This window comes from Pygocentrus nattereri, chromosome 16 (assembly GCF_015220715.1).
Source record: "Pygocentrus nattereri isolate fPygNat1 chromosome 16, fPygNat1.pri, whole genome shotgun sequence".
NCBI lineage: Eukaryota > Metazoa > Chordata > Actinopteri > Characiformes > Serrasalmidae > Pygocentrus > Pygocentrus nattereri.
Genome location: NC_051226.1, coordinates 29,829,708 through 29,853,383, shown reverse-complemented (window position 1 = coordinate 29,853,383; position 23,676 = coordinate 29,829,708). Strand labels below are relative to the sequence as shown.

Sequence of the window (23,676 nt, the reverse complement as noted above, 5' to 3'; positions counted from 1 at the left end):
TGTACTGTGTATGAGTAGCTGTGTGAGAGATGAGCACTGTAACATCACTTGTAGCAGTTAGTTTAGATGTTCTGGACATTCATAACAAAATTTCAACCTTTGAATGATTATTTTACGAAGACCGACCGGATCAGTCCAAAACATGCGCTCTCAGACTGAAGCGCTCTCAGCCCCAGCGACGTCACGTGCACGTGCACTCTGTCACAATGGCAGAAGCCTCCCAAAGGCATGTGAACATTTGGCTACTTCTGCTTAGCGATATTAATCCAGTAGGTTTTTCTTCCATAACACAGCTAGAGAATTACATTTATTGTACTCCCCTGTTGTACAAAGTGTTTTTCGTTAGTCGCTAATGGTGTTCTATGTTTTCCTGAAGGGTTGATATTACAGTGTAAAGGATTCAGCTCACTAAATCAGGCGTTTTGGGACTGATTCCAGATTCTATTTGTTTCCTAATGGTCTGTAACGGCAAACATCAAACCAATGTAGGAAGCAAAACCCTCATGTTAGTGTAACTCTTGCCCAAAAGTACGTGGTTCGCTGTTTTTCCTCATAAAACCGAAAAAAACACCAGTAGGAGTTGTAGCGGCAGAGCGTGCACTGACGTCATTAATAGGCTGGCGGTGAATGTCAGGCTGAGAGTGCATCTCTGCAACCAGACTCCATTGGGCCAAAAACCACAAAGGCACTATATTCCCTTATATGAGTAACGTTCACGGAAAAAAATGGTTGTTGTATGTCAAAAACTGTGAACCATTAAAAGTTTTCAAAATGTGTGTTTAATAATAATAATAATAATAATAATAATAATAATAATAACAATTATTATTATTATTATTATTATTATTATTATAGACAACGTTATAAGAAAAAGATGACAAAGAATAGTAAGCTAGCTTTTCCAAGACAACTCAAATCCTGGTTTACATGGAAGGGGCTACAGCGCAGACTATGCATGCCGCGCCCCAAAAGTCATTTGCAACCACCACAGTATTCAGTGTAAATACTGAAAGCTAATTCGTTCCTGTTTTGCCTTCCACCTTATCCACCTTTAGAATCTAAATAATAAGGGGGGGGGGGGGTTACATGGCACATGACGTCACTGGTTGTTTGGAGGAGAAAACCCACAGTAACAGCTAACAGCTAGCTCCGAACCGTCCCTTTATATCCGACTCCTGCACATTTTATGACTTAATATTTTCCGAGTCCTTTAATCATGTCCACTCCAGCAAGAAGGCGACTAATGAGAGACTTCAAAAGGTGTGTAAAATATGCCTCAAGAGTGTTGTTTATTCTTTCAGTGCAGTCTGATTTATAGCTAAGCTAAATTAGCTCGGTTAGCTAGATGTTTGCTAGATGTCGGCTAGTAAGTGTAGCTAGCTTGCAGTTTAGCTTGCAAGCTAGCACTTCCTTATCCGAGGATCTAAACCATGTTTTATACCTTGTGTTTATGTAGTTAGCTTGCTCATTATATTTGTCACTCTTAGAATGCTTTATATAGCCAGCAGTGGATCTTCAAACTCGTTGTGTTGGTTTCGAGCTAGTTAAATTCGCAGGCTGGTTTGGTCATTTTAGTAAGGTTAATAAAGGGACCATCACTCGGCAGCTCAGCTGCTGCTTTGCAACCGAATATTCTTATATACATGTTAGCCACACTGCTAAGCAGTTTAGTGGCTCTAATGATATATGCTAGTCCGGGTAGGAGATAACCTTACCAGCGGATTCGACATGTCATGGTTTTTTTGTGTAAAACAAGGTAACGTTACGTAGCGAAACCTGTGCCCACCTCGTTCAGCAATAAAAACACACGTGTTATTCAGCTAGATTGTTTAGTTGAACTTGTATGCGTAGATTCTTCATCCCTTCATGTCCTCTGCAAAAGGATCAGTAAGTAGAAAATACTATAAATATTTGGCTTTCTGTTCTTATAAAGGGATTCCATGGCTGAAAAGGTTATAAGAGCTTTATTCACTTGGCTACCATGGTAAAGAATATTCTACCTTACTATTGTTATAACCACAGGTAACACAGCCCGAGACTTTGGTGAGGCTCCATTTGCAGCTAACAAAAGCATTTCTCTGTACTCAGACTTCAAGAAGACCCACCAACTGGCGTGAGTGGTGCCCCATCAGAAAACAATATCATGCTGTGGAATGCAGTTATTTTTGGGTGAGTAGTAAAGGGCGTTTTTAACTAAACACTATGCTGTACTGAAAAAAAAATGAAACAGGTAGGGGGAAATGGAGGTAGAAGTCCCTGTTTAAGAACAATATCCTTTTAATGCAAATTGCAACAGCAGCCAGTTTTCTTTTTATAGGACAAAATTTTAAAAAGCATTTGATTTACAGAATTTATTTTTCAGAATGTAAAACTAAGATATTACTTGACACGTAAATTATATGTCAAGTGGTTTCCTGTTTTTACATTCTTCACAAATTGTGTTATTACATCACTAATGCTAGACAGACTGTCCTGGGTGTTTCCTGGTTTCTGCCTAATGAGTGCTGGGATAGACTCCAGCACCCCCTGCGACCCAGGAAGAAATACGGATGCTAGACAGTCAGTGAAAGATCTGTGAAAAATACTTTGTGCTGTTATGATGAAAATGTAAAAAATGCTAAAGGGGAACTTTTACCCTTTGGCTGGGGGGGGGGGACTTCTGGCCCCATAGTTTAGACATTGGGCCAAGAACTACATTTCTTTTCAGTGAGTTTGGCACATTTCTAATTAGTCAGTTTCCAGTTTCTCTCCTAATTATATATATAAAAAAAAATCTTGAACAACTTAATATAAATGCACAGTTCACTATAATCCAATATCAAAAAATGAGTTCAGCTAACCCCAAAAACTTTCCCAGCAATGATATTATCCATACTTTTCTATGAAATGCTGTCATCCAGATGAAATTACAGAAACAGTGCATAGCCGTTCAGTAATAATGAATAATGCGTTTGCATTCAGTTAGTGCATGGCTATCCTTCAGGTATTTATTAGTTAAATTAATTGGTAAATATTCATTTTTTTCAGGCCTGTGGGAACACCATTTGAGGATGGTAAGCCATTATACTGACAAATTCAAATTAAATGCATGCAAATCCCAGTTAGAAAATACTGGTTTAGAGAACTGAGTTTGTCCAAATCATTAATTTACTCTAGTGTTCTCCTGTTGGACAAACTGAGAGTTCATGGTTAGAAGAACAAGGGATTCTAGAAAAAAAACATTTATAATATATTAAAAAATTGTGAGCAAATTTTATTGAAAACTTTATGCAGTTTTCTTTCCTTTTTGGCTCATTTGTGTTGACATGTTTAGCTTCCCAGTGATTTGAGTGTTCATGTTCATGTCTCATGTGTATATCATTTGGCATTTGCTGGCATTTAGTAAATATTTGATCACCTTATCTTTGTTGGTCTTGTTCAGTTAAAACGTACAAATTAAGTTTATACGTATATAAGCAATAACTTATAAATTCAGATAGTAAATCAGTTCATAAAGGTGAAAAACACTTATTAAAATTATGTGATGTTTGAGATTGTTTAGTATCCTACACCAGCGTTGATTAGGAGAGAGATGTTTAATCCTTTGGCAGTACATTTCAGCTGAGAATTCTGTATGCCTTGCATAAATAAGTTGCACTTTAGCCAGATTGGCTATAACTCTTATATCAATGTATATCTCAGATGTACATTGCCTTGGTAATGACCAAGGCAACCGTAAGTGTAGAGTGTATCCTTTGTTTAAAAAAAAAATCTTACTTAACAAATGTGGATCGCCCTTGAAAATGCATATTTTCTTTGTATTGTAATCAGTTTATTAATCACCATTCAGTTTCTCATTAAAGGCTTTGTCTATATTAGAAATTTTGTCTAAGCTAAGGATTAGTTTCTTTCATACTTACCAACTACTCCATGTAATCTTAATTGTGTATCATCCTGCAGGTACATTTAAGCTTGTAATAGAATTTTCAGAAGAATATCCTAACAAGCCTCCTACAGTTCGGTTTATTTCCAAAATGTTCCACCCCAATGGTGAGTGTTTATGAACAGTTTTCTTTCCAAAATCACATCTCTGAAGATTATTGAGAATGTATTGCAGATATTTGTGCTAAACCTTAAGGCCTGTTTAAACAGAATTCATTTTTGTTAGATTGGGTCAAACTATATTACACTGTATGCCATTTTCTCCCAAAATGTAATTTAACAATGATGTATTTTAACAATTAATGATTCTTTAGGCTCACACTGCACATAAAAGCCAAATCCAGTCTTTTTTTGACTGTGAATGAATGTGACACAGATTTGTAATTTTGTGTGACAGTATTAAAAAAATCAAAACAAAAAAAAAAAAAACAACACACACTGAATCTGATTTCAGTTCCATTTCAATTTTAGTTTCAATTCCAACTGGGGCCTCTTTCATGGTATTGTGAACTGTCTGAACTGAGATCAGAAATTAATGTGACTTTTAAGGCAAACTCAATTTTCATTGAACAATCCTGTGTCCAAAAATTTGGGATGCTGTGCAAAATCAAAATAAAAACATAATGCAATAATGTACAAATCATTCAAACCCCGTCTTTCTTTGAAAATAGTACAAAGACAAGAAATCAAATGTTGAAACTGAAAAATGTCATATTTTTATAATATATGATCATTTGGAATGTGAAGCTAGCAACATGTTTAAAAAAAAAGTTGGTACAGGACAGCAGAAGAATGATAAAGTTGTGTAATGCTAAAACAAACAAACAAACAAAACAACAACACCTGGTAGTAAATTGGCAACAGGTCGGTAACATGTTTGGATATTAAAAGAGCATCCCAGAGAGGCTGGGTCTTTCAGAAGTAAAGATGGGGAGGGGTTCACCACTATGTGAAAGACTGCATGGGCAAATAGCAGAGAATCTGGAATAATCTCTGTACGTAAGGTACAAGGCTGAAAACCCAGTATTTGCTGCCCGTGATCTTGGCGCTCTCAGGCAACAGACATGATTCTGTAGTGGAAATGACTGCATTGGCTTAGGAACACTTTTGAAAACCATTGTCTGTGAGCACATCTTGTTGTTGCATCCACAAGTGCAAGTTAAAACTGTTCCATGCAACAAAGACACTATATTTAAACAGTTCAGAACCCCCCTGCCTTTTTTGGGACTGATCTCATTAAGATGGACTGAAGTAAAGTGCAAAAGTATGGCAGGCAAATCCTGCCAAAAAAACAATAAATGAAAAACAATAAAATGTAAATGCAAACCTCTTTTTGCCAGTTCTTTTTCCAAACATCTACGCAAGTATCCTGCCAAAATTGAAAATGAATTGCCTTCATTTGCAATTTCATTTTTCACATGAGCACGAGCCGTTTGTGACAAAACTAAATTAAATAAGTTAATTAAATTAAATAATAAATTAAATAATAAAAATAAATTGAAAACGCCTATTTATCATTTCATTTTAGTCGTTATTCTGGTTTTTCACGGCCAAATCTAAAATGAAAACGCTAACAGACAAAAGAAAACACAAACTTCACTTTGGCTTTGCTTCGTGAAAAGCAGAATACGTGTCAAAACTAAAATCAAAATGCAAAGGTTACTTTCGTATTTCTTTTTCATAGCGATCAGCTGCAAACCTGACAAAATTAAAATGAAAATGCAAAATGGATAAATCAACAGCAAAGTGACAGTTCCTGATTCCGTTTTCATCATGGACGCGCTTTAACTGTCAGAATGGAAAGGAAAATAAAAACGAACTTCAGCACCACCTGCTGCAGATTCACTTTTCTTTTTCCACTTTTCTATTTCTTCTTCTAACAGTCCAACATGCAATTATGTTAATTAGCAGTAGGCGGGGTTACAGGGTACATTTTAGGACAGCCCCAGCCGTCCGAGGAAAAACACGTCATGTCTCAGACCAAATGGCCCCAGAGACAAGGTGTTAGATCAGACAGCCTCAGAAAAAACTGAAAATGTTACACTGCGATTTATATCGAGATACACCATAGTTTTCTAAGTCATACAAACCAGTCTATGCTCGACCAGGCTTGTGTTTGTTCTGATAACTTTTGTCTGAGGCCGTTTGGTGTGATACCTTTTCTCTGAGGCCGTTTGGTCTGACAGCATTTGGTCTGATGTTCAGTTTCACCAGATTCATGACGATGTTTTTTCTGGAGACTCGAAGTCTTTTATCTTGAGGAATGATGGCGATTCTGACGCAGACGGCTGGGGCTGTCCTAAAACGTACCCCGTAACCCCGCCCAGAACTTATTAACATATATTTGCAGGTTGGTCAGTTAGAAAAAGAAATAGAAAACCGGAAAATGAAAAGTGAATCTCCAGCAGGTGGCGCTGATGTTCGTTTTCATTTTCCTTTTCATTTTGACAGTTAAAGCACGTCAGCGCCGAAAACAGAATCACAGACGGTCACTTTGCTGTTGATTTATCCATTTTGCATTTTCATTTTTAATTTTGTCAGATTTGCAGCCGATCGCTATGAAAAAGAAACAAGAAAGTAAACTTTGCATTTTCATTTTAGTTTTGACACGTATTCTGCGTTTAATGAAGAAAAGTCAAAGTGAAGTTTGTGTTTTCTTTTGTCTGTTAGCGTTTTCATTTTAGATTTGGCTGTGAAAAACCAGAACAAGGACTAAAATGAAATGACAAAGAGGTGTTTTCAATTTATTTTTATTTTTGTCACAAACGGCTTGTGCTCATGTGAAAAATGAAATTACAAATTTCAAAAAAAGGCATTTCATACTTGTGCAGATGTTTGGAAAAATAAATGGCAAAAAGAGGTTTGCATTTGCATTTGATTGTTTTCATTTCCTTTTTGGCAGGATTTGCCTCCCATAGAAAAGTGTCCTGTGTCTACCAAATTGAAATTTAAAATTATTTTTGGAAATCATGGACGCTGGGTCCTCAGGGCTAAAGACCACTCAGCTTGTTATCAGCGCACAATTCAAAAGCCAGCATCCATTAATGTATAGGGGTGTATTAGTGACTTGCACATTTGTGAAGGCACCATTGATGCTAAACAAAATATACAAGTTTATGCAACTTAGGCGGTCAGACAATATCTGTTTCAGGAGAGGCCTTGCTTATTTCAGCAAGACAACGTCAAACAACATTTTTTCACTTTGTTGAACCTGGTCATTTTAGAGTCTAGTGTTTGAAGTTCAAGGTAGCAGATTGCTTATTTTTCCGAATCAAATGTGGTACTATTACTTAAAGGACAAACAGTAGACAAGTAAAACTCAAGTAAAACTGATTTTCAAGAGCTGTTCATTTGATATCTTTCGTTTAACAGTGCCATGTTTGCTTACACTACCCATGCTTGTCTCGTCCTCCAACATGGAATATACAAAGCAGGAACCATTGTACCAGACATATTAATGACGTTGCTGCGTGGAGGGTAGTCAAAGCTCAGGTCCCATACGTGTAAAATTCTATCACGTGAAGAAAAAAAAGTTAATTCATCTTGAAGTAATTTGAGCCACTTTTACTTTCAGTGTGAACTTTTTTCTCTTAAATATGTTTTCAGTGATTAATCTAATTCATCCACCACAATCAGGTTACTTTCAAGAGATGCTAACTTTGAAATAAGAGGAATCTTTGCAATGAAGCTAGCATTTCAGTGCATAGCAACCCCAGTTTCCCAGTGTATATTGGAAATAAATGCTGATTTGAGTAAATGCTTTGGAATTTCATCTTGGCTCAGTGACTTGCTGTAGTAAAAAAACTAAATGACTGGACATTAGCGTAAAGTTAACTTCTGTGCAGGTGAAGTGTCCCGGTGGTTAGCTGAATTATGAAAATGCTGCCGTAAACTCGTTTTCAAATTGGAAAGCATGTGGGCATGGCTCTGAAAGTCACTTGCAGTCTCCAGCAGGGAGCGCAAATAGCACGCATGTCACCGCAAATCTGTGAATCTGGGGGAGGCCGGGCGAGATAATCTTGATTTTTCTAGACTAGAATATACTGTGTTAATTATTTTTAGATATCGCTTGGGCCTATTATTAACTCATAACTCATAATAACTGAGTGTGGTCCAGAGTCTCATGCTTGTTGCTGATTGGTTATAGCACACATCAGTCTAAATGACTGTGGAAAGAGAGAGTATCTTGGTGAAAATATGATTCTGAATAAACAGCATTCTATCATTATGCACATTTCTACCAACTCATCAGAAATTAGACATACGTAATATGATACATGCATAAATTGAGTAGGCTGTGCTAAAACTTTCTTACTGTGAAAGAGAACGATTATAAGAAGGAAATGGCCCTTAAAAGTCCATATAAGAAATTATATACTGAAGTTTCAGTAGTTCTCAGCTTTCCATAGTCACTGTAACCAATCATCAGTATTGTTTTTTTTATTTGGTGCCAAGTAAATGAATTTGCTGTTGTATTTCTGAATTTGCCATTGTTTTGTTAATGCGTTTTGCATGTAGAGGCATCTGTGTACCACACACTGTTTTCAACAATAAAAGGGTATACTATACTAGATTAATACTAATAACTGGCTGTGTCCTACATAGCAGCCAATAATGAATGCACCCGTCATGCATTGTTAATCTCATTGTTGAATCTAACAGTTTACGCAGATGGCAGTATATGTTTAGACATTCTTCAGAATCGCTGGAGTCCTACATATGATGTATCCTCTATTCTAACGTCTATCCAGGTGAGTTGATCATTTTTGGCAGCACCTTTTGTATTCTTATTTCCAAATAACATTTGGAAACACATCACCTACATCATGTTTGTCAAGGCTTTATTTAAAAAAAAAAAAAAAAAAAAAAAGGACTGACAATAAACTGGTGAGTGTTTACCATTGAAGCATTATTAACATTTGCGTTTGTCTTTTTTGTGTCACATTTAATAGGTTAGTGAAATTGATTTTATCTGTATAATATAATTTTAACAATAAACAGTTTATAATAAAGAACACACCAGCATTTTGCTGGGCATGACCAGTCAGGCTGTGTCCAGTGACATTCCTAGAATTCAATGGATTCAGGGGACTTTAGTCCACTTTCCTCTTATCCACAGACATATACCAACAACCCGTTTTCCTGGAAATTGTGAAGCTATGTCCCTTAAATGTTCCATTTGGTTAAGCACTGGAACTCTCCTGGCCTTTTTCCTACAAATTTCACTGTAGTCAGGTGGGCCACATAAAAACCATATCAAACTTTGTCAGAACAGAATGCACATCTTTAGGGAAACACATGATCAGAGTGTTAATAAAACTCCACTGAATGTGAAGCATGTTAACTTATATTTTGCTTGTTTGAATTTTCCTGTGGCAACAGAATGACACAAACTGTCTGACAACACATGGCAACATTATTAAAGTAGGCAAGTAGATTAGGTAGATAAGTAGAAAGTAGGCAGGAATGGCTGCTTGTTTTGTGTAGGCATTAAAGAATTAAATCTCAATATTCAGTCCTTCCAAAAAGGATGTACTCGAAATGACTTGTGTTTGTGGTGCACTAAGGTTAATTTTTTAATACAGAACAATAAATGTTCTGGCAGTACATTTGAGCTAAAAGTAACTTAAGGTAGAAAGTGGCCATTAAAGTATGTCACTATATAAAATTTGTGACTGAATGAATAAACAGCCATTTACTTGGTCGGAGTTGCAATTTTAAAAGGACCATACTGATCAGTTATATTAAAAAAATGAATAATTTTTTTTTATCATTTGCTTTTGGGAACCTATTTTTCCAAATTGATTCAACTTAATGCATCACTATGAGGACAAACTGATGTTTGCACAAAATCCGTTTCGGTTTCAAATATATTTTTGTTTATTGCAGTCTTTGCTGGATGAGCCCAACCCCAACAGCCCAGCCAACAGCCAGGCAGCACAGCTCTATCAAGAAAACAAGCGGGAGTATGAGAAGAGAGTTTCTGCTATTGTGGAGCAAAGCTGGGTTGACTCCTAATGCTGGAGTCCCCTTGTTCCAACATCGCTTACGAATTTCTTCAGTCTTTCATTTACCTCATCACAAAAAAAATTCTGACAAAAGGAATTTAAGTGCTACAAGAGGAAAACAATCAATAGGGACTTTGCTGATATTTTACTGAGAGCAGAAATCATTGTGCTATTGGTTTTAATTTTCTTTTTTATTGCATGGTAAGTTATTGCTAACAGAATTTGTAAAATTATTTTGTTGAATTGTTGCTGTTAAGAGATTTTCAAATGGTTCATTTTTTTTTTACTTTTTGTTTTTAAGAAAAGCAGACTGTTGGTAAAAATATTGTGTAAAGATATAAATCCCTATATTATTTATAGTGTCATGTTCCCTAAATATGGTGAATCTGAATTTGTACCCGACAAGGGTTAAACCAACAGTGCTACATGCCACAATCTAAAGAATCACACTTTGGTTGAATTAGATATACCAAATGAATCACTTTGTGTCTCATTTGATATTCTTTAACACTCACTTTCATTTGTATGTGGCTGCAAATAAGTGAAATGTGCATTAATGAATATACTCTGTCCTATACAAAATTATATAAGTACATTTTCAAATAAAGTGTGGGTTATATTGTCACAGTGTTTCCATGACAAGGGATGTGTTAGTGTGGGATGAAGTTAGTTTTTGTGAATTTATCCTATAAAAACCATTTATACTGTATGCTGTACAAGCAAAATAAAATTTTTCAGATTTTAATTTGATTTTGATTTTTATTTTTTCTTACTTTGAGTGATGGTGACATCCTTTAGACTCAGCATTCACATAAAAAGCCATTTTACAGTTATGGCTTTTAAAAACTATTACAGATCCATAGTCTGAGTTTAAAAAAAATGAAAAAGTCAATTAGAAAATGTATGTGACAAAAACTAGATTAAAAGTTTCCAGTCGATCGTCGTATCTGTTGACATGACTGTCCTCTTTGTCCTTTTCTTGGGTTCTTCACTGGTCAGGTTCATCAAGAGACTGCAAAAACACCTGATGAGTAGCTTTGGTGTCACCTCTGAAAAATGGATTCAGGAAAAAAAGAATTAGGACAACGCCTTACATCACTGCTCTACAGGCACATCCTTTAGAGATTATTTACATGTGTCTCAATTTACATTTTACAGTGTCTTTCCATTTAATGATTGATGTTTTGTAAAAAACTACACATACCATGTGGCTGATTCTAAGACAACAGGAGGCTGCCTGCTCAATATTGTCAATTAACAGTTCATATTATTACTATGGTTTACATGCATTAGCAATTATATAGCAAGTATATACTTTTGACAGTCCTGGAACCGACGCCAAAAAAGTTCTCTGTGGATTTCAGCTCAGCATTCAACATCATAGTGCCAAACTGTCCCAGCAGTCTGCCCCGTGTGCTGGTGGACCATGAATAACAGGAGACAGCAGGTGCAGCTAGGAAAACATGTCAGGCCCTCAGTACTGGACATCCACAATGCTGTGTGCTTTCACCCCTTCTCTTCAGTCTCTACACTAAAGACTGTCTCTCTTAAGGAAGCAGCTGTGAAGATCCTGAACTTTGCAGATGACACCACTGTGGTGCGCCTCATAGCCAATGAGTTCACTTACAGAGAGGAATTCGAGCAGCTGGTATCCTGATGCAGCAGTAAACAGCTGCTGATAGTCTAACCCTCAATTGTTCCCTGGGTGCTGTGGATAGGGCTGCCCACTGCTCTGGGCGAGTGTTGTCACTGCCACCTCATGTGTTTGGTTTCACTGCATGGATGGGTCAAACGTGGAGGTGAAATTTCCCTGCTGTGGGACTAATAAGGGTCATTTAATCTAATTATACTTGTAGCCTTTGTTAAAACTACATACAACTGAGGAAATGTAATTACGAATAAATGCATTTTAAATTCTATTGAACAAATATATTCCAGCTCTAGTTTCTCACACTCAGAACACCAATTCTCTCCCAGACTCCAGCCTCCAAGAACTACCTAAGAGACAATGTGACTCAGAACTCTCAATCATCACCTCACGGATCTTCCTTACACGAGTACTGATGTGTAACTTCTGTCCCTTGCCGTACTTAAACTGTTTAGATTGCCTGGTATCTTGTGAAGCATTGCTCCTGCTTTTCTGAGTGGTTTTCTTGTCTGTGGTTTTTTGTATTTCTCAATGTTGCTTTTTGTCTCTTCTCTTTGGTCTGTGTTGTATTCCTGACTACCGGTTTTTGAACTTTGTTGTGTTTGCCTGGTTTGGTAATCCTCTCATCCTGATTCTGCCTTTTTTATTAATAATAATAATAATAAACAATATTATTATTATTATTATTATTATTATTATTATTATTGTGTTGATTCTTTTGATTCCACTGTGTGCTTTTATCTGCAAGTGTCTGATTAGTTGTCACTTTACAGATAAATACAGATGCATTTAGAAGGATTTACAAATATTTAACAAAAGTTTTTTGGCCATTTTCATACATTGCAAAAAAAATATTTGATGAAATATATATTTTTTCCATATGGGTGGTCTCTTTAGTATGTTACAGGTAATATATGTGTGCACTCATGTGAAATGTTCCTTGTATATGCAAAATACTTGAAGAAATAAAGTGATTATGATTTTAACATAGCAGCTTTTTGTGGTGCAGAAGGAACAAGCCTAGACATTACAGAGCAAATATGACAAGCAAATCTACCTTTTGCTGGTTCTTGATGATCTCATCTCGGGTTTTAAAAACAGGTGCATCTTCAACTACAATTCCGTTAGCCATCTCCTTCACTCTGTCTAGGAGATCTTGACTGTACCTAAAATAAAATGGACAAAGGAACAATGTTTGCAGTCAATGTAAACAGTAAATGTGACGAAAGACATTTAATATACTTAAAGCTTAACTGCTGCTCCTTTTTTCTCCACTAAATTAAGCTATTGCATCCATTTCAACTACAAGCAGATGTACAATCCAGCATCTCTGCCGTGTTCTCTGATGAATAATTTCCCTATTGAAAAGCATCTTTCAAATACACTTAGCAAGGGCTTTCTTAGGAACACCTGTATACCTACTCTTTCATGCAATTCTCTCATCAGCCAAACGTCTAGCTGTAGTGCAATGCATAAAATCAAAAGGCAAAACTGACTGCATCTTCGAAATAAGTCAGCAAGATACACTCATCAAGCATTTTATTAGGAACACTATACTAATACTGGTTTGGGCCTCCCTAGTCTTTCTGGCATGAATGCAGATATGGACCAGCAGCTTCAGGTAATGTTCACATCAACCATCAGAATGGAGGAAAAAATGCGAGCACAGTTCTGTTGATGGAAACGCCTTGTAAATGAGAGACGTCAACAGCAAACAGCTTTGAGCTGACAGAGACAACAGTAACTCAGGACCCCTACAGAGCAGGTATTTCTTTTTTAGGTGGTGGACCAATGTCAGCACTGCAGTGGCATTTTGGTGTGTGTTGCAGAGGTACAAATAGATTGGATGCAGCAGCCAAATTCAGCACCACCCAAATATTGGGCCAAGTACTCTGTGGTGGTCCTGAACACCGAAGAACAGGGTAAAAGGAGGCAAGAGGAAATTGTGCAGAGAAACAGATGGACTACAGTCTCCGATTGCAGAACTACAAGGTGCAAACGTATCAAGAAATGGAGACAATAAAATGAGTGTAGACACAAGGCAGATGTTCCTAATGAGATGGCCAGTCAGTGCATGTGCACATACAAAATCTAGAAGTACATGGGTGATGGAGCAAAACGAATTGCCATACCCCATAAAAAGAGAGCAATACTAACATTAGGCATTCTTGGAAAAGTGTTGAGCATTATCCAAGCAAAAAAAAAAAAAAAAAAAAAAAAAAAAAAAAAAGCAGCATGGCTGTCACTCAAGAATAGTACTAGGAACTTTGTGGGAAAAATCACAAATTTGAAAACTACTGTAAAAAATTTGTGACTTAATGACATCACAAACATTAAAGGAACTGTGGGGTATAACATGCAATGAACTAAAAAACATTTTCTGCACTCTTACCTGGATGTTGAGAATCTAGTCAAGCCCAACAAGCAATTTCATCAAGACATGTCCAGTATAGCAAAGCAGTACCAAGGGAAATTAAGCCCTAGTATTTTCTGTTTGTACTGTAAAGTAAATGTATGTGTGTTTTTTTTTGTTTTTTTTTTAAATCTGTGGTGTCACATAAATGACTGGATGTTACACAAATATCGGAATTAAGTGCCAAAATATTACTACAATCACCTTCTTTAATTTATGTGACAAAAAAAAAAAGTCACCCACTGTTATTGCTCATTTTTCACATGTGCAAAGTCCACAGGCATGCTAGGATCAAAATTTCTGTGATGTTCATTCTGCCAAAAAAACATAGTAAAAACTGTTCAACTAAAAATGATCAACCAGAAGTTTATTCTTTAGATTTTTTTTGTCTGTCTTTACTGATTACTTAAAAAGAAACAAACACAAAATGGTTTTTACCAAACCCCAGCTAACAGGAAGCTAGGCTACTCATACCTGGTATTTCTTAATTTCTTAAAATCTATATTAAATGATACTTTGCCACCAGCATGCTAGTTAACAACAAGCTCTCTCACGCTTGTTATAATATGAGTAGGTAACACAATAAAACTTCATCAACTCAACTAACTACTAATATAACCCAACTACGGAGCCTGTAGACTAAACTGAGCTGCTACTGGTAAAAACTAACAACAAGTGATTCAAATGAAAACAAATTATACACCATAGCCATGTCACTGAAGAGTGTGTGCTGCATACCTGAGCTTTTCAAGAAGTTAAAAACAGTCTGACTTTTCCACAATCTCATAAAACACTTCAGAAACTACAGAGGACCTTGGTGTCCTCATGCCAATTATGAAGATGACAGGTACTGTCAGGAACTGAATTATTGGACAGGGGTGGCAGAGTTCCTTAAGCAAAAGTACTAGTAATCTCAGTACTTTTAAAATTCAGAGTGATTCATCAGCATTTTCAAGATTTACTCAGTTAAAACTAATTATTGAATCCAAAACACAGGTTACTGCCACAGCGGGCAGACACAATGAAGATGTGATAACTTCATGCAATGAAGTAATGTTAGATGTTTGCCACGGCATTTTCACAACGCCCATGCCAGCTTATGAATTAAACAGAACTATAAGTACCAAATTCACAGAAAACCAACCATAACAGTTTTTTTAACACTTGTTTTCAGCTTTGGAAAAAGAAGAAACATTTAAAAATTAACTGGTTATCTGGAGCTTCAAATTCAAACACTGGTGCACTGATAACGAACTGAAGCATTGAAGCAAATCCAATAAACACAGTAGATTGTTGTGTCAGCCAAAAGCAGACTGGATAATGCTGTGGCCAGATTCACACACAGATGTGCTAATCTCTCAAGGCTAAAAAAAAATATCTTAATCAAATTTCGTTCCACCTTGAAGTCTTGCAGTTCCATGCTACTGAGAACCTCACCTGGATTCTAAACAACAACTTAAGTAAAAGCAGCATCTCCATTTCCTGCAGAAGTTAAGGAAAGCTCCCACCCAACCATCCTTACTACCCTACAGAGGGAGGTACTATAGAGAGTATCCGGAGCAGCTGCATTACTGCCTGGTTGGGAATTTCACCGCCTCCGCCTCTGACCGCACACCATACACTGCATCCAAAAAGCCACTAGCATTGTGACTGACCCCACATATCCCTCACACAATCTGTTCTCTCTTCTGCCATCTGGAAGAAGGTATCGCAGCATTTGGGCCCTCACAGCCAGACTACAACAGTTTCATTCCACAAGCCATCAGATTCCTCAACAAGCACAACAATATGAGACTACCTCACTCCCTCTTCTTGCAGTTTCAATTGACGTATGGAAGATTGCATTTAAATATAATTACTGCATTTCACTGAAATAATTCATTTGATATAACTTGTAGATCTGACTACTGACATTTTGCACATTTTTTCCTCACCAATATCTGACTAGCATTTTAAGTACCTAAAAAAAAAAACAGTATAGTAACAAAGTAGCTGTTCTTCGTTACTTACCAATTCTGTTACTGTGGCAATGGCGGATAGTGATGGTTGCTGAGCAGTGAGCTTGGCAGAGAGTGAAATGCAATTATGCAGTGACAGAAAAACAATTCAAATATTCCATCCCCGTTTCAAAGGGTAAGCCTGTCATGCCCATGGCCATACCCCAGAGTACACCACATTGACAGAATGGTATTGTAACAGCAATGGGCAACACAGGAAAATAGGTTATTTCTCTGGCACAATGAACTTTTATGCTGAAGTTCTAGATGTCTCACTTGGAGCAATATGTAATACTGACAGCAAGCATTTTAAATGGGTACTGCCATCCAAATTCTCCTATCCCTTAGAATGAGGAAGGACCAAAATACTTGTAATACGTATGTCAAATTACTGTTTAAAAAACAGATTACACAAACTACACTTGCGATCTCCACAAAGAAGGGGCTTTTCCTGCTAATGCCACAACATCACTGACCCTTCTCTCCTCACGTAACCAGCAACCTGATTGGCTCTTTTAATTGATGGGCAGGAATTTCTCCTCAAACAGAAGCCATGTTGAACATTGAGCTTTTCCTTCCATATTTCATGTTCATATTTCCATATACCAGCCATTACGGGTGTACTTTGTGTACTTCTGGTGCCGGTCCCAAGCCCGGATAAATGGTGAGGGTGGCGTCAGGAAGGGCATCCGGCATAAAACTATCATGCGGATCACAAATATGATTGCCATACCGGATCGGTCGAGGCCCGGGTTAACAATGACCGCCTCCGGTGCTGTTGACCAGCAGGGTGCCGGTGGAAATTGGACTACTGTAAGTCGAAGACCATCAAAGAGGAGAGGAGGAAGGCAGGTTAGAAGGCAGCGAGAGAGAAGGAAAGGCAGGAGTGTGGAGGTTAGAGTAGGGACTCTGAACATAGGGACAATGACTGGTAAAGGCAGAGAGCTTGCAGACATGATGGAGAGAAGGAAGGTAGATATTCTGTGTGTCTAGGAGACCAGGTGGAAAGGAAGCAAGGCCAGGAACATTGGAGGTGGATTCAAACTGCTCTATAATGGTGTAGAGAGGAAGAGAAATGGAGTAGGGATAATCCTAAAGGAACAGCTTGGGAAAAGTGTTCTGGATGTAAAGAGAGTGTTAGACAGGATCATGAGCCTGAAGTTGGAGGTTGATGGTATAATTTTTAATGTGGTCAGTTCATATGCACCACAGGTTGGTTGTCAGTTAGAGGAGAAAGAGGAATTTTGGAGTAAGATGGATGAAGTGGTAGATGGTGTCCCTAGAGAGGAGAGATTAGTGATTGGTGCAGACTTCAATGGACATGTTGGTGAAGGGAACAGAGGGGATGAAGAGGTGCTGGGTATGTATGGTGTGAAAGACAGAAATGTGGAAGGTCAGATGGTTGTAGATTTTGCAAAGAGAATGGAAATGGCTGAGGTGAACACGTATTTTCAGAAGAGGGAAGAACACAGGGTGACATACAAGAGTGGAGGGAGGTGCACACAGGTGGATTATATCCTTAGCAGGAGATGCCACCTAAAGGAGATTGGAGATTGTAAAGTGGTGCCAGGGGAAACTGTAACAAGGCAGCATAGGGTGGTTGTCTGTAGAATGAGATTAGAAACAAAGAAGAGGAAGAGAGTGAAGACAGAACCAAAGATTAGATGATGGAAGCTGAAGGAGGAGGATGGTTGCAGGCAGTTCAGGGAAAAATTGCAACAGGCCCTTGGGGACAGTGAGGAGCTACCTGAGGACTGGGAAACTACAGCCAAGGTGGTGAGAGAAACTGGCAAGAATGTGTTGGGTGTTTCGTCTGGTCAGAGCAAAGAAGACAAGGAAAGTTGGTGGTGGAAATAGGAAGTCCAGGAGAGTATTCAGAAGAAGAAGGCAGCTAAGAAAAAGTGGGATAACCAGAGAGATGAAGGAAGTAGGCAGGAGTACTGTTAGGCTAGTCGCATAGCGAAAAGAATGGTGGCAAAGGCAAAGGCTCAGGCCTATGATGAGCTGTATGAGAGGCTGGACAGTAAAGAAGGAGTAAAGGACTTGTATCGCTTGGCTAAACAGAGAGATAGAGCTGGAAAGGACGTACAGCAGGTTAGGCTGATAAAGGATAGAGAGGGAAATGTACTAGTGAGTGAACAGAGTGTTGAGTAGATGGAAGGAGTACTTTGAAGAACTAATGAATGAGGAAAACGAGAGAGAGGAGGACAACGGGGGGAGAGATAGTGGATCAGGAAGTGCAGAGAATTAGTAAAGTGGAAGTGAGGGCAGCTTTAAAAAGGATGAAGAATGGAAAGGCAGTTGGTCCAGATGACATACCTGTGGAGGTATGGATATGTTTAGGAGAGAAGGCAGTGGACTTTTTAACCAGGTTGTTTAACAAAATCCTGGAGAGTGAGAGGATGCCTGATGAGTGGAGAAGCAGTGTACTGGTCCCCATTTTAAGAACAAGGGTGATGTGCAGAGCTGCAGTAAGTACAGAGGTATAAAGTTGATGAGCCACACCATGAAGGTATGGGAAAGAGTTGTTGAAGCAAGGCTAAGGCGAGAGGTTCAGATCAGTGAGCAGTTTGGTTTCATGCCCAGAAAGGATACCACAGGTGCAATTTTTGCGTTGAGAGTGTTGGTAGAGAAGTACAGAGAAGGTCAGAAGGAGCTACATTGTGTCTTTGTGGATCTAGAGAAGGCATATGATAGGGTGCCAAGACAGGAACTGTGGTATGGTATGAGGAAGTCAGGTGTAGCTGAAAAGTATGTTAGGGTGGTGCAGGACATGTATGAGGATAGGGAGACAGTGGTGAGGTGTGCAGTTGGAGTGACAAATGGTTTCAAGGTGAAGGTAGGTTTACATCAGGAATCAGCTTTGGGCCCCTTCTTGTTTGCAATGGTGATGGAAAGGTTGACAGACGAGGTAAGGCAGGAGACTCCATGGACCATGATGTTTGCAGATGACATTGTAATTTGTGGTGAGAGTAGAGAGCAGGTGGAAGAGAATCTGGAGAGGTGGAGGTTTGCACTGGAGAGGAGAGGAATGAAGGTCAGTAGAGACAAGACGGAATACATGTGTGTGAATGAGAAGGAGGCAGGTGGAAAGGTGAAGATGCAAGGAGTAGAGGTCGTAAAGGTGGATGACTTCAAATATCTTGGGTCAACCATCCAGAGCAATGGACAGTGTAGAAAAGAGGTGAAGAAGAGGGTGCAGGCAGGATGGAGTGGGTGGAGACGGGTGTCAGGGCTGATGTGTGACAGAAGGATAGCAGCAAGAGTGAAAGAGAAGGTTTACAAGACAGTAGTGCGTCCTGCTATGATGTATGGTTTGGAGACTGTGGCTCTGTCTAAAAGACAGGAGGCTGAGCTGGAGGTGGCGGAGATGAAGATGCTGAGATTTTCGTTGGGAGTGACAAGGAAGGACAAGATTAGAAATGAGCAGATCAGAGGGACAGTGAAGGTGGAGCAGTTTGGAGATAAAGCCAGAGAGGCCAGGTTGAGATGGTTTGGACATGTGTTGAGGAGGAATAGTGGACATATTGGGCAAAGAATGTTGGAGATGGAGCTGCCGGGTAGAAGGAGAAGAGGTAGACCTCAGAGAAGGTTTATGGATGTAGTGAAGGTGGACATGGAGATGGTTGGCGTAAAAGTAGAGGAGGCAGTGGATAGGGCAAGATGGAGGCAGATGATCCGCTGAGGCAACCCCTAAAGGGAGCAGCCGAAAGAAGAAGAAGAAGAAGAAGAAGGAGAAGAAGAAGAATTCATATTTCAACCAGTGACTTATTTTACACAATCAAAAACAAACAAAACCACACTGTATTAACGTATAAATCTCTACTGTATTTAGTCACAGAGTAAAGTCAGTGTATGCGGACTTTGTTGGGAGAGAAAACGCTTTTGCCTGTTTTCTAGCTTTTGAGTATGCACTTGTATTGGGGAAGCAGTTGTGATTGTGTTTAAAATGGGCTAAAATAACACATTGTAGGATGGGTAGGTCTTGGAATATGCAAAGGCAGAATGTTTAAAGTGACTTTGTGTTCGATCTCCATGTGCACAGGGTGTCACTGGGTATTGGAATGTTGGTATCTGTGAATTGTTGGCATCATGAGTTTGATTAAATGACCACAGTTACTGGCTAATATCAATATTGATACATCCCTAGTTTAAACCCATATTTTCAACCATGTCTTTACATCACTGTGCACATAAGATGCATAGGGAACATTTACAATCAGCATATTTCATGTTCTTTTACTGTAGCAAACTGAGCCATTTCCACTTTTTTAATGTTCAAGACTGTCAATAATGTTTAAAAGTAAGGTAAATTAAGCAGACCCCTTTTAATCATGTAAGACACTGCCAGCTTATTACCTACTGCAGGATGTAGCTTTTCCCTGGATTATAAAGACTGGTAATGCAGCCTAGATTGTTAGGTTTAGATCTTTATTGTCATTGTCACAAGTACAACAAAATTAAAAGTGCTCTCCAGTCAGTGCATCACTCAAAAGTCACTAAAATAATTCAGGTTAAAAAAGAAAATAAAAACAGCATTGCAGCAGAGCTAAACACCAATATGGACTTATATCTACAGGCATGCATACTTTCTGTCATGGTATTGATCCATTTTTTTGCAGCACTGAGAGTTAGCAAAAGTTATCTAGCTAGTTTAATCATTAAAGCAGTTATTTACTTTGTTTAGCCAGCTTTTACATCTAAAAATGTACTTCTGCGATGGCACGACATTTATGTATGTCTACCTACGGTTACCAGGTGTCAGGTTTTGGACCAGTCCACTTTTGAGCTCTGTTATCCTGTTGGTCCTGCCAACCACACATTAAAATATCCAGTTGATTCTCAGTTTAAAGACATTTGATTTGTTGAAATTGATAGATGTTCCATTACAGCCTTGTCATTGTACTTTTCTAGCAGCTACACTCATCTGTGTCCGAGACCATAGATCTGTGCATGTGAGTCTTGTGTGTGTGTGTGTGTGTGTGTGTGTGTGTGTGTGTGTGTGTGTGTGTGTGTGTGTGTGTGTGTGTGTGTGTGTGTGTGTGTGTGTGTGTGTGTGTGTGTGTGTGTGTGTGTGTGTGTGTGTGTGTGTGTGTGTGTGTGTGTGTGTGGTGGTTAACACCTTTGCCTTCTACGCTGTAGACTGGGGTTCAATCCCCCACCAGGGCGAACACCCTACACTATACCAATAAGGGTCCTTGGGCAAGACTCCTAACACCACCTTGGCCTACCGGTGTAAAAATTATCAACCTGTAAGTCACTCTGGATAAGAGCGTCTGCCAAATGCTGTAAATGTAAATCTATGAATTAGAGTCAAGTGTGAGCGTTAGGAATGTGGCAATAAACAGTTATTCAATATTCTGAACATTCTTACCTTGAACACTTTAAATAACTAATATTTAATCAAATATGCTATCACTCCTCTACTTTATCAGAAATATTTACTATTAAAATGCAGTTTGTTAACCAAGAACACTAAAGTATCTGACTGATTCTCTGTGTTAACAACACTTTCACCGTTTATTGGCACATTCCTAAAGTAACATATACCTCATATTTAGTACAAAATGCTTATCATATTTCACATGATCATATGAGGAGTCAAGTGGTATGAGCAGCGTGTCTGTCCAAATGTTGAAATGAAACCTACAGTACTGTTACACAACACTGCTGAAACCAATGCGTAATAACTGCAGATTACAAAAAGCACACAAATATAACTGTGACCTGCATACAGCAAAAAACAAAGAGGTTATGACTCCTTTTGCATACTGCTTCTAATGTTGAGCTGCAGATGGGTTTGATTTGACCCAATCAGCATTGATAGTCCTGTTAGCTGCCAAAAATATGGCCAGACTGTGGTCCGATTACCCCCATGGGGAATGACCAATGGAGCTTTATGTTTTTCTGACATACAGTGTCTTGTTCTCTTTATTTCTTTTGTTTATTAACCTCTGCTCATGTTCTATTGCAGTGGCTTCCAATCTTCTCTGCACAAGGCCAGTAGATATTCCTTCTGAACTAAAAGGAGTAAACCTGATTTCTATAGTGTTTAATCAAATGGTCTCAGTCTTCAAACAAATGAGGCCTGCTTTGGCAGAAAACTGTCAGCCACACCTTTGTGGGATAGGACTGGACACCCCTGTCCTATTGGCTACGTTCCCACTCTGCTACGTTTACACAGCAGGTAAAATTGACCCAAATCCAATCTTCTTCCTTCACATGTGACACTGACGCGTCATTTGTGTGGCAGTGTGAACAGCAAAAAAAACACATTAAATCGGTCATATTCCATTTCCGATTTGAGACGCTTTCATATGTGGTACTGAAACCCGATCCGTATCCGACCCGCGGCAGTGCGACTCAGTCTGAACAGCCAGATCGGAATTCATGTGACTTTTACGGCAGTCCAACTCGACATTGGTCATAATTTCGCGCTGCTGAGACTATTTAGGCTGATGTTTCTGTACCAAAAACAACAGAAGAGACTCAAAGCAGCCGCTCCGAGGCTGAAGCGTTTAAAGAATCATGAGGACGCAAACCAAAGAAGTTGACTGGCCGTCATGTCTGTTTACCTCAGGACGCCGTTCTTTTGCGCATGCGGGTCGGTTTAGGAGCTGATCTGTTCAGACTGACGTCACATACAGATCACACGTAAAAGATAATGTGGACATCCAAACAAAAAAAAATCCGATTCGGGCCAGTTTAACCTGCTGTGTAAACGTAGCCTAAAAGTCCTACTTTAGCATATATTTACAGATAGCTAAAACTAGAGTTAGGATATTTTAAATGCCTAGATGACCTTAAAGGAAACTGCTACCAACATTAAAACTACAGACAGGATATTCTGACAAACTAAACTCTTTCACCAAAAAAGGCCACCAACATACTAAAAGTAAACTCAAAGTAAACAACCCAATAATCAGATATGTATATATTCGACACAGTAGTTAAGGAGCGATTGACTTTTTTTGTTCAAATCAATATTTATTGTTAACGGCGACAATTAAATATGTATCTAAATGCACTGAAACGATTCGGGGGAAATGCGTGTACACAGATGTAGGCGCGATCTAGGAATTGCATTTTAGTATTTCATTCCAACGGGAAATATGGCCTCAGTTTTTCGGTGTTGAACGTCGCCCAAACCACAAAAGAAAAGCTAAGCTATGCATCACTCTCCGCGAGAAACCGGTCGGGGGAGTTCGGTGACATAAATCAAGTCCGATAGACATTAAACCATGATTTCAAATGTAGTTCAAATATATGGATATAGATAAATAAAGAAAAGAACAGACATCAGTAGCAAAACCAACACTCACCGGCAACCGAGGAACACATTGTTTGCCCACACCATTGACAAAGCAAGAAGATGATCCAAGTGAGGGTCTTCGTAGTCATTAATGTTTCTAAAAATGAAAGCTCTCCTAGATTCCCAGTGTTTGTCGCTCTCGGAAATTGTACGAAATGACTCTACAATGTCTGACAAATGCCTGTTTTGTTCAATAAATTGCTCTATATCCCCAGAAGCAGACATCCTCTCTCCACGCGTTGTGATCTGACTGGACACAATAAACGTTACTTCCATTCTGAGCTGGTAACTTACGGTCCAACTACATTACTGCCACCTACTGGCTGGGGGACACTGTCGGAATAAGCACTGGCGTTTATTTTCCCAAAGTTCAAGTC

General features: G+C 38.6%; 2 protein-coding genes across 3 annotated transcripts; one reads left to right on the top strand and one right to left on the bottom strand.

Annotated features, from left to right (window-relative positions):
• Positions 1-1,087: 1,087 nt before the first annotated feature.
• ube2b (ubiquitin-conjugating enzyme E2B (RAD6 homolog)) lies at positions 1,088-10,674 on the top strand. Of its 2 annotated transcripts, XM_017705307.2 has the most exons (6): positions 1,089-1,260; positions 2,089-2,169; positions 3,028-3,053; positions 3,940-4,029; positions 8,584-8,672; positions 9,811-10,674. In XM_017705307.2, the coding sequence occupies exons 1-6, from the start codon at positions 1,217-1,219 to the stop codon at positions 9,937-9,939; spliced, it is 459 nt and encodes a 152-aa protein (XP_017560796.1). In that variant the 5' UTR covers positions 1,089-1,216; the 3' UTR covers positions 9,940-10,674. The 2 variants fall into 2 exon arrangements, with proteins under 2 accessions (XP_017560797.1, XP_017560796.1); XM_017705308.2 differs by lacking the exon at positions 3,940-4,029 and having other exon boundaries at positions 1,088-1,260.
• On the bottom strand, positions 10,669-23,598 carry cdkn2aipnl (CDKN2A interacting protein N-terminal like). Its single transcript, XM_017705309.2, has 3 exons — positions 23,310-23,598; positions 12,635-12,743; positions 10,669-10,978 (listed from the first exon to the last, which is right to left on the bottom strand). The coding sequence occupies exons 1-3, from the start codon at positions 23,573-23,575 to the stop codon at positions 10,973-10,975; spliced, it is 381 nt and encodes a 126-aa protein (XP_017560798.1). The 5' UTR covers positions 23,576-23,598; the 3' UTR covers positions 10,669-10,972.
• Between the last annotated feature and the right edge of the window lie 78 nt (positions 23,599-23,676).

Excerpts from the sequence above, each read along its gene's own strand:
- ube2b (XM_017705307.2), top strand. The coding sequence starts at position 1,217 with ATGTCCACTCCAGCAAGAAGGCGACTAATGAGAGACTTCAAAAG. Across the intron at positions 3,054-3,939 it reads GGGAACACCATTTGAGGATG|GTACATTTAAGCTTGTAATA; the intron begins GTAAGCCATTAT and ends ATCATCCTGCAG. Across the intron at positions 4,030-8,583 it reads CAAAATGTTCCACCCCAATG|TTTACGCAGATGGCAGTATA; the intron begins GTGAGTGTTTAT and ends TGAATCTAACAG.
- cdkn2aipnl (XM_017705309.2), bottom strand. The coding sequence starts at position 23,575 with ATGGAAGTAACGTTTATTGTGTCCAGTCAGATCACAACGCGTGGAGAG. Across the intron at positions 12,744-23,309 it reads AATGTGTTCCTCGGTTGCCG|GTACAGTCAAGATCTCCTAG; the intron begins GTGAGTGTTGGT and ends ATTTTATTTTAG.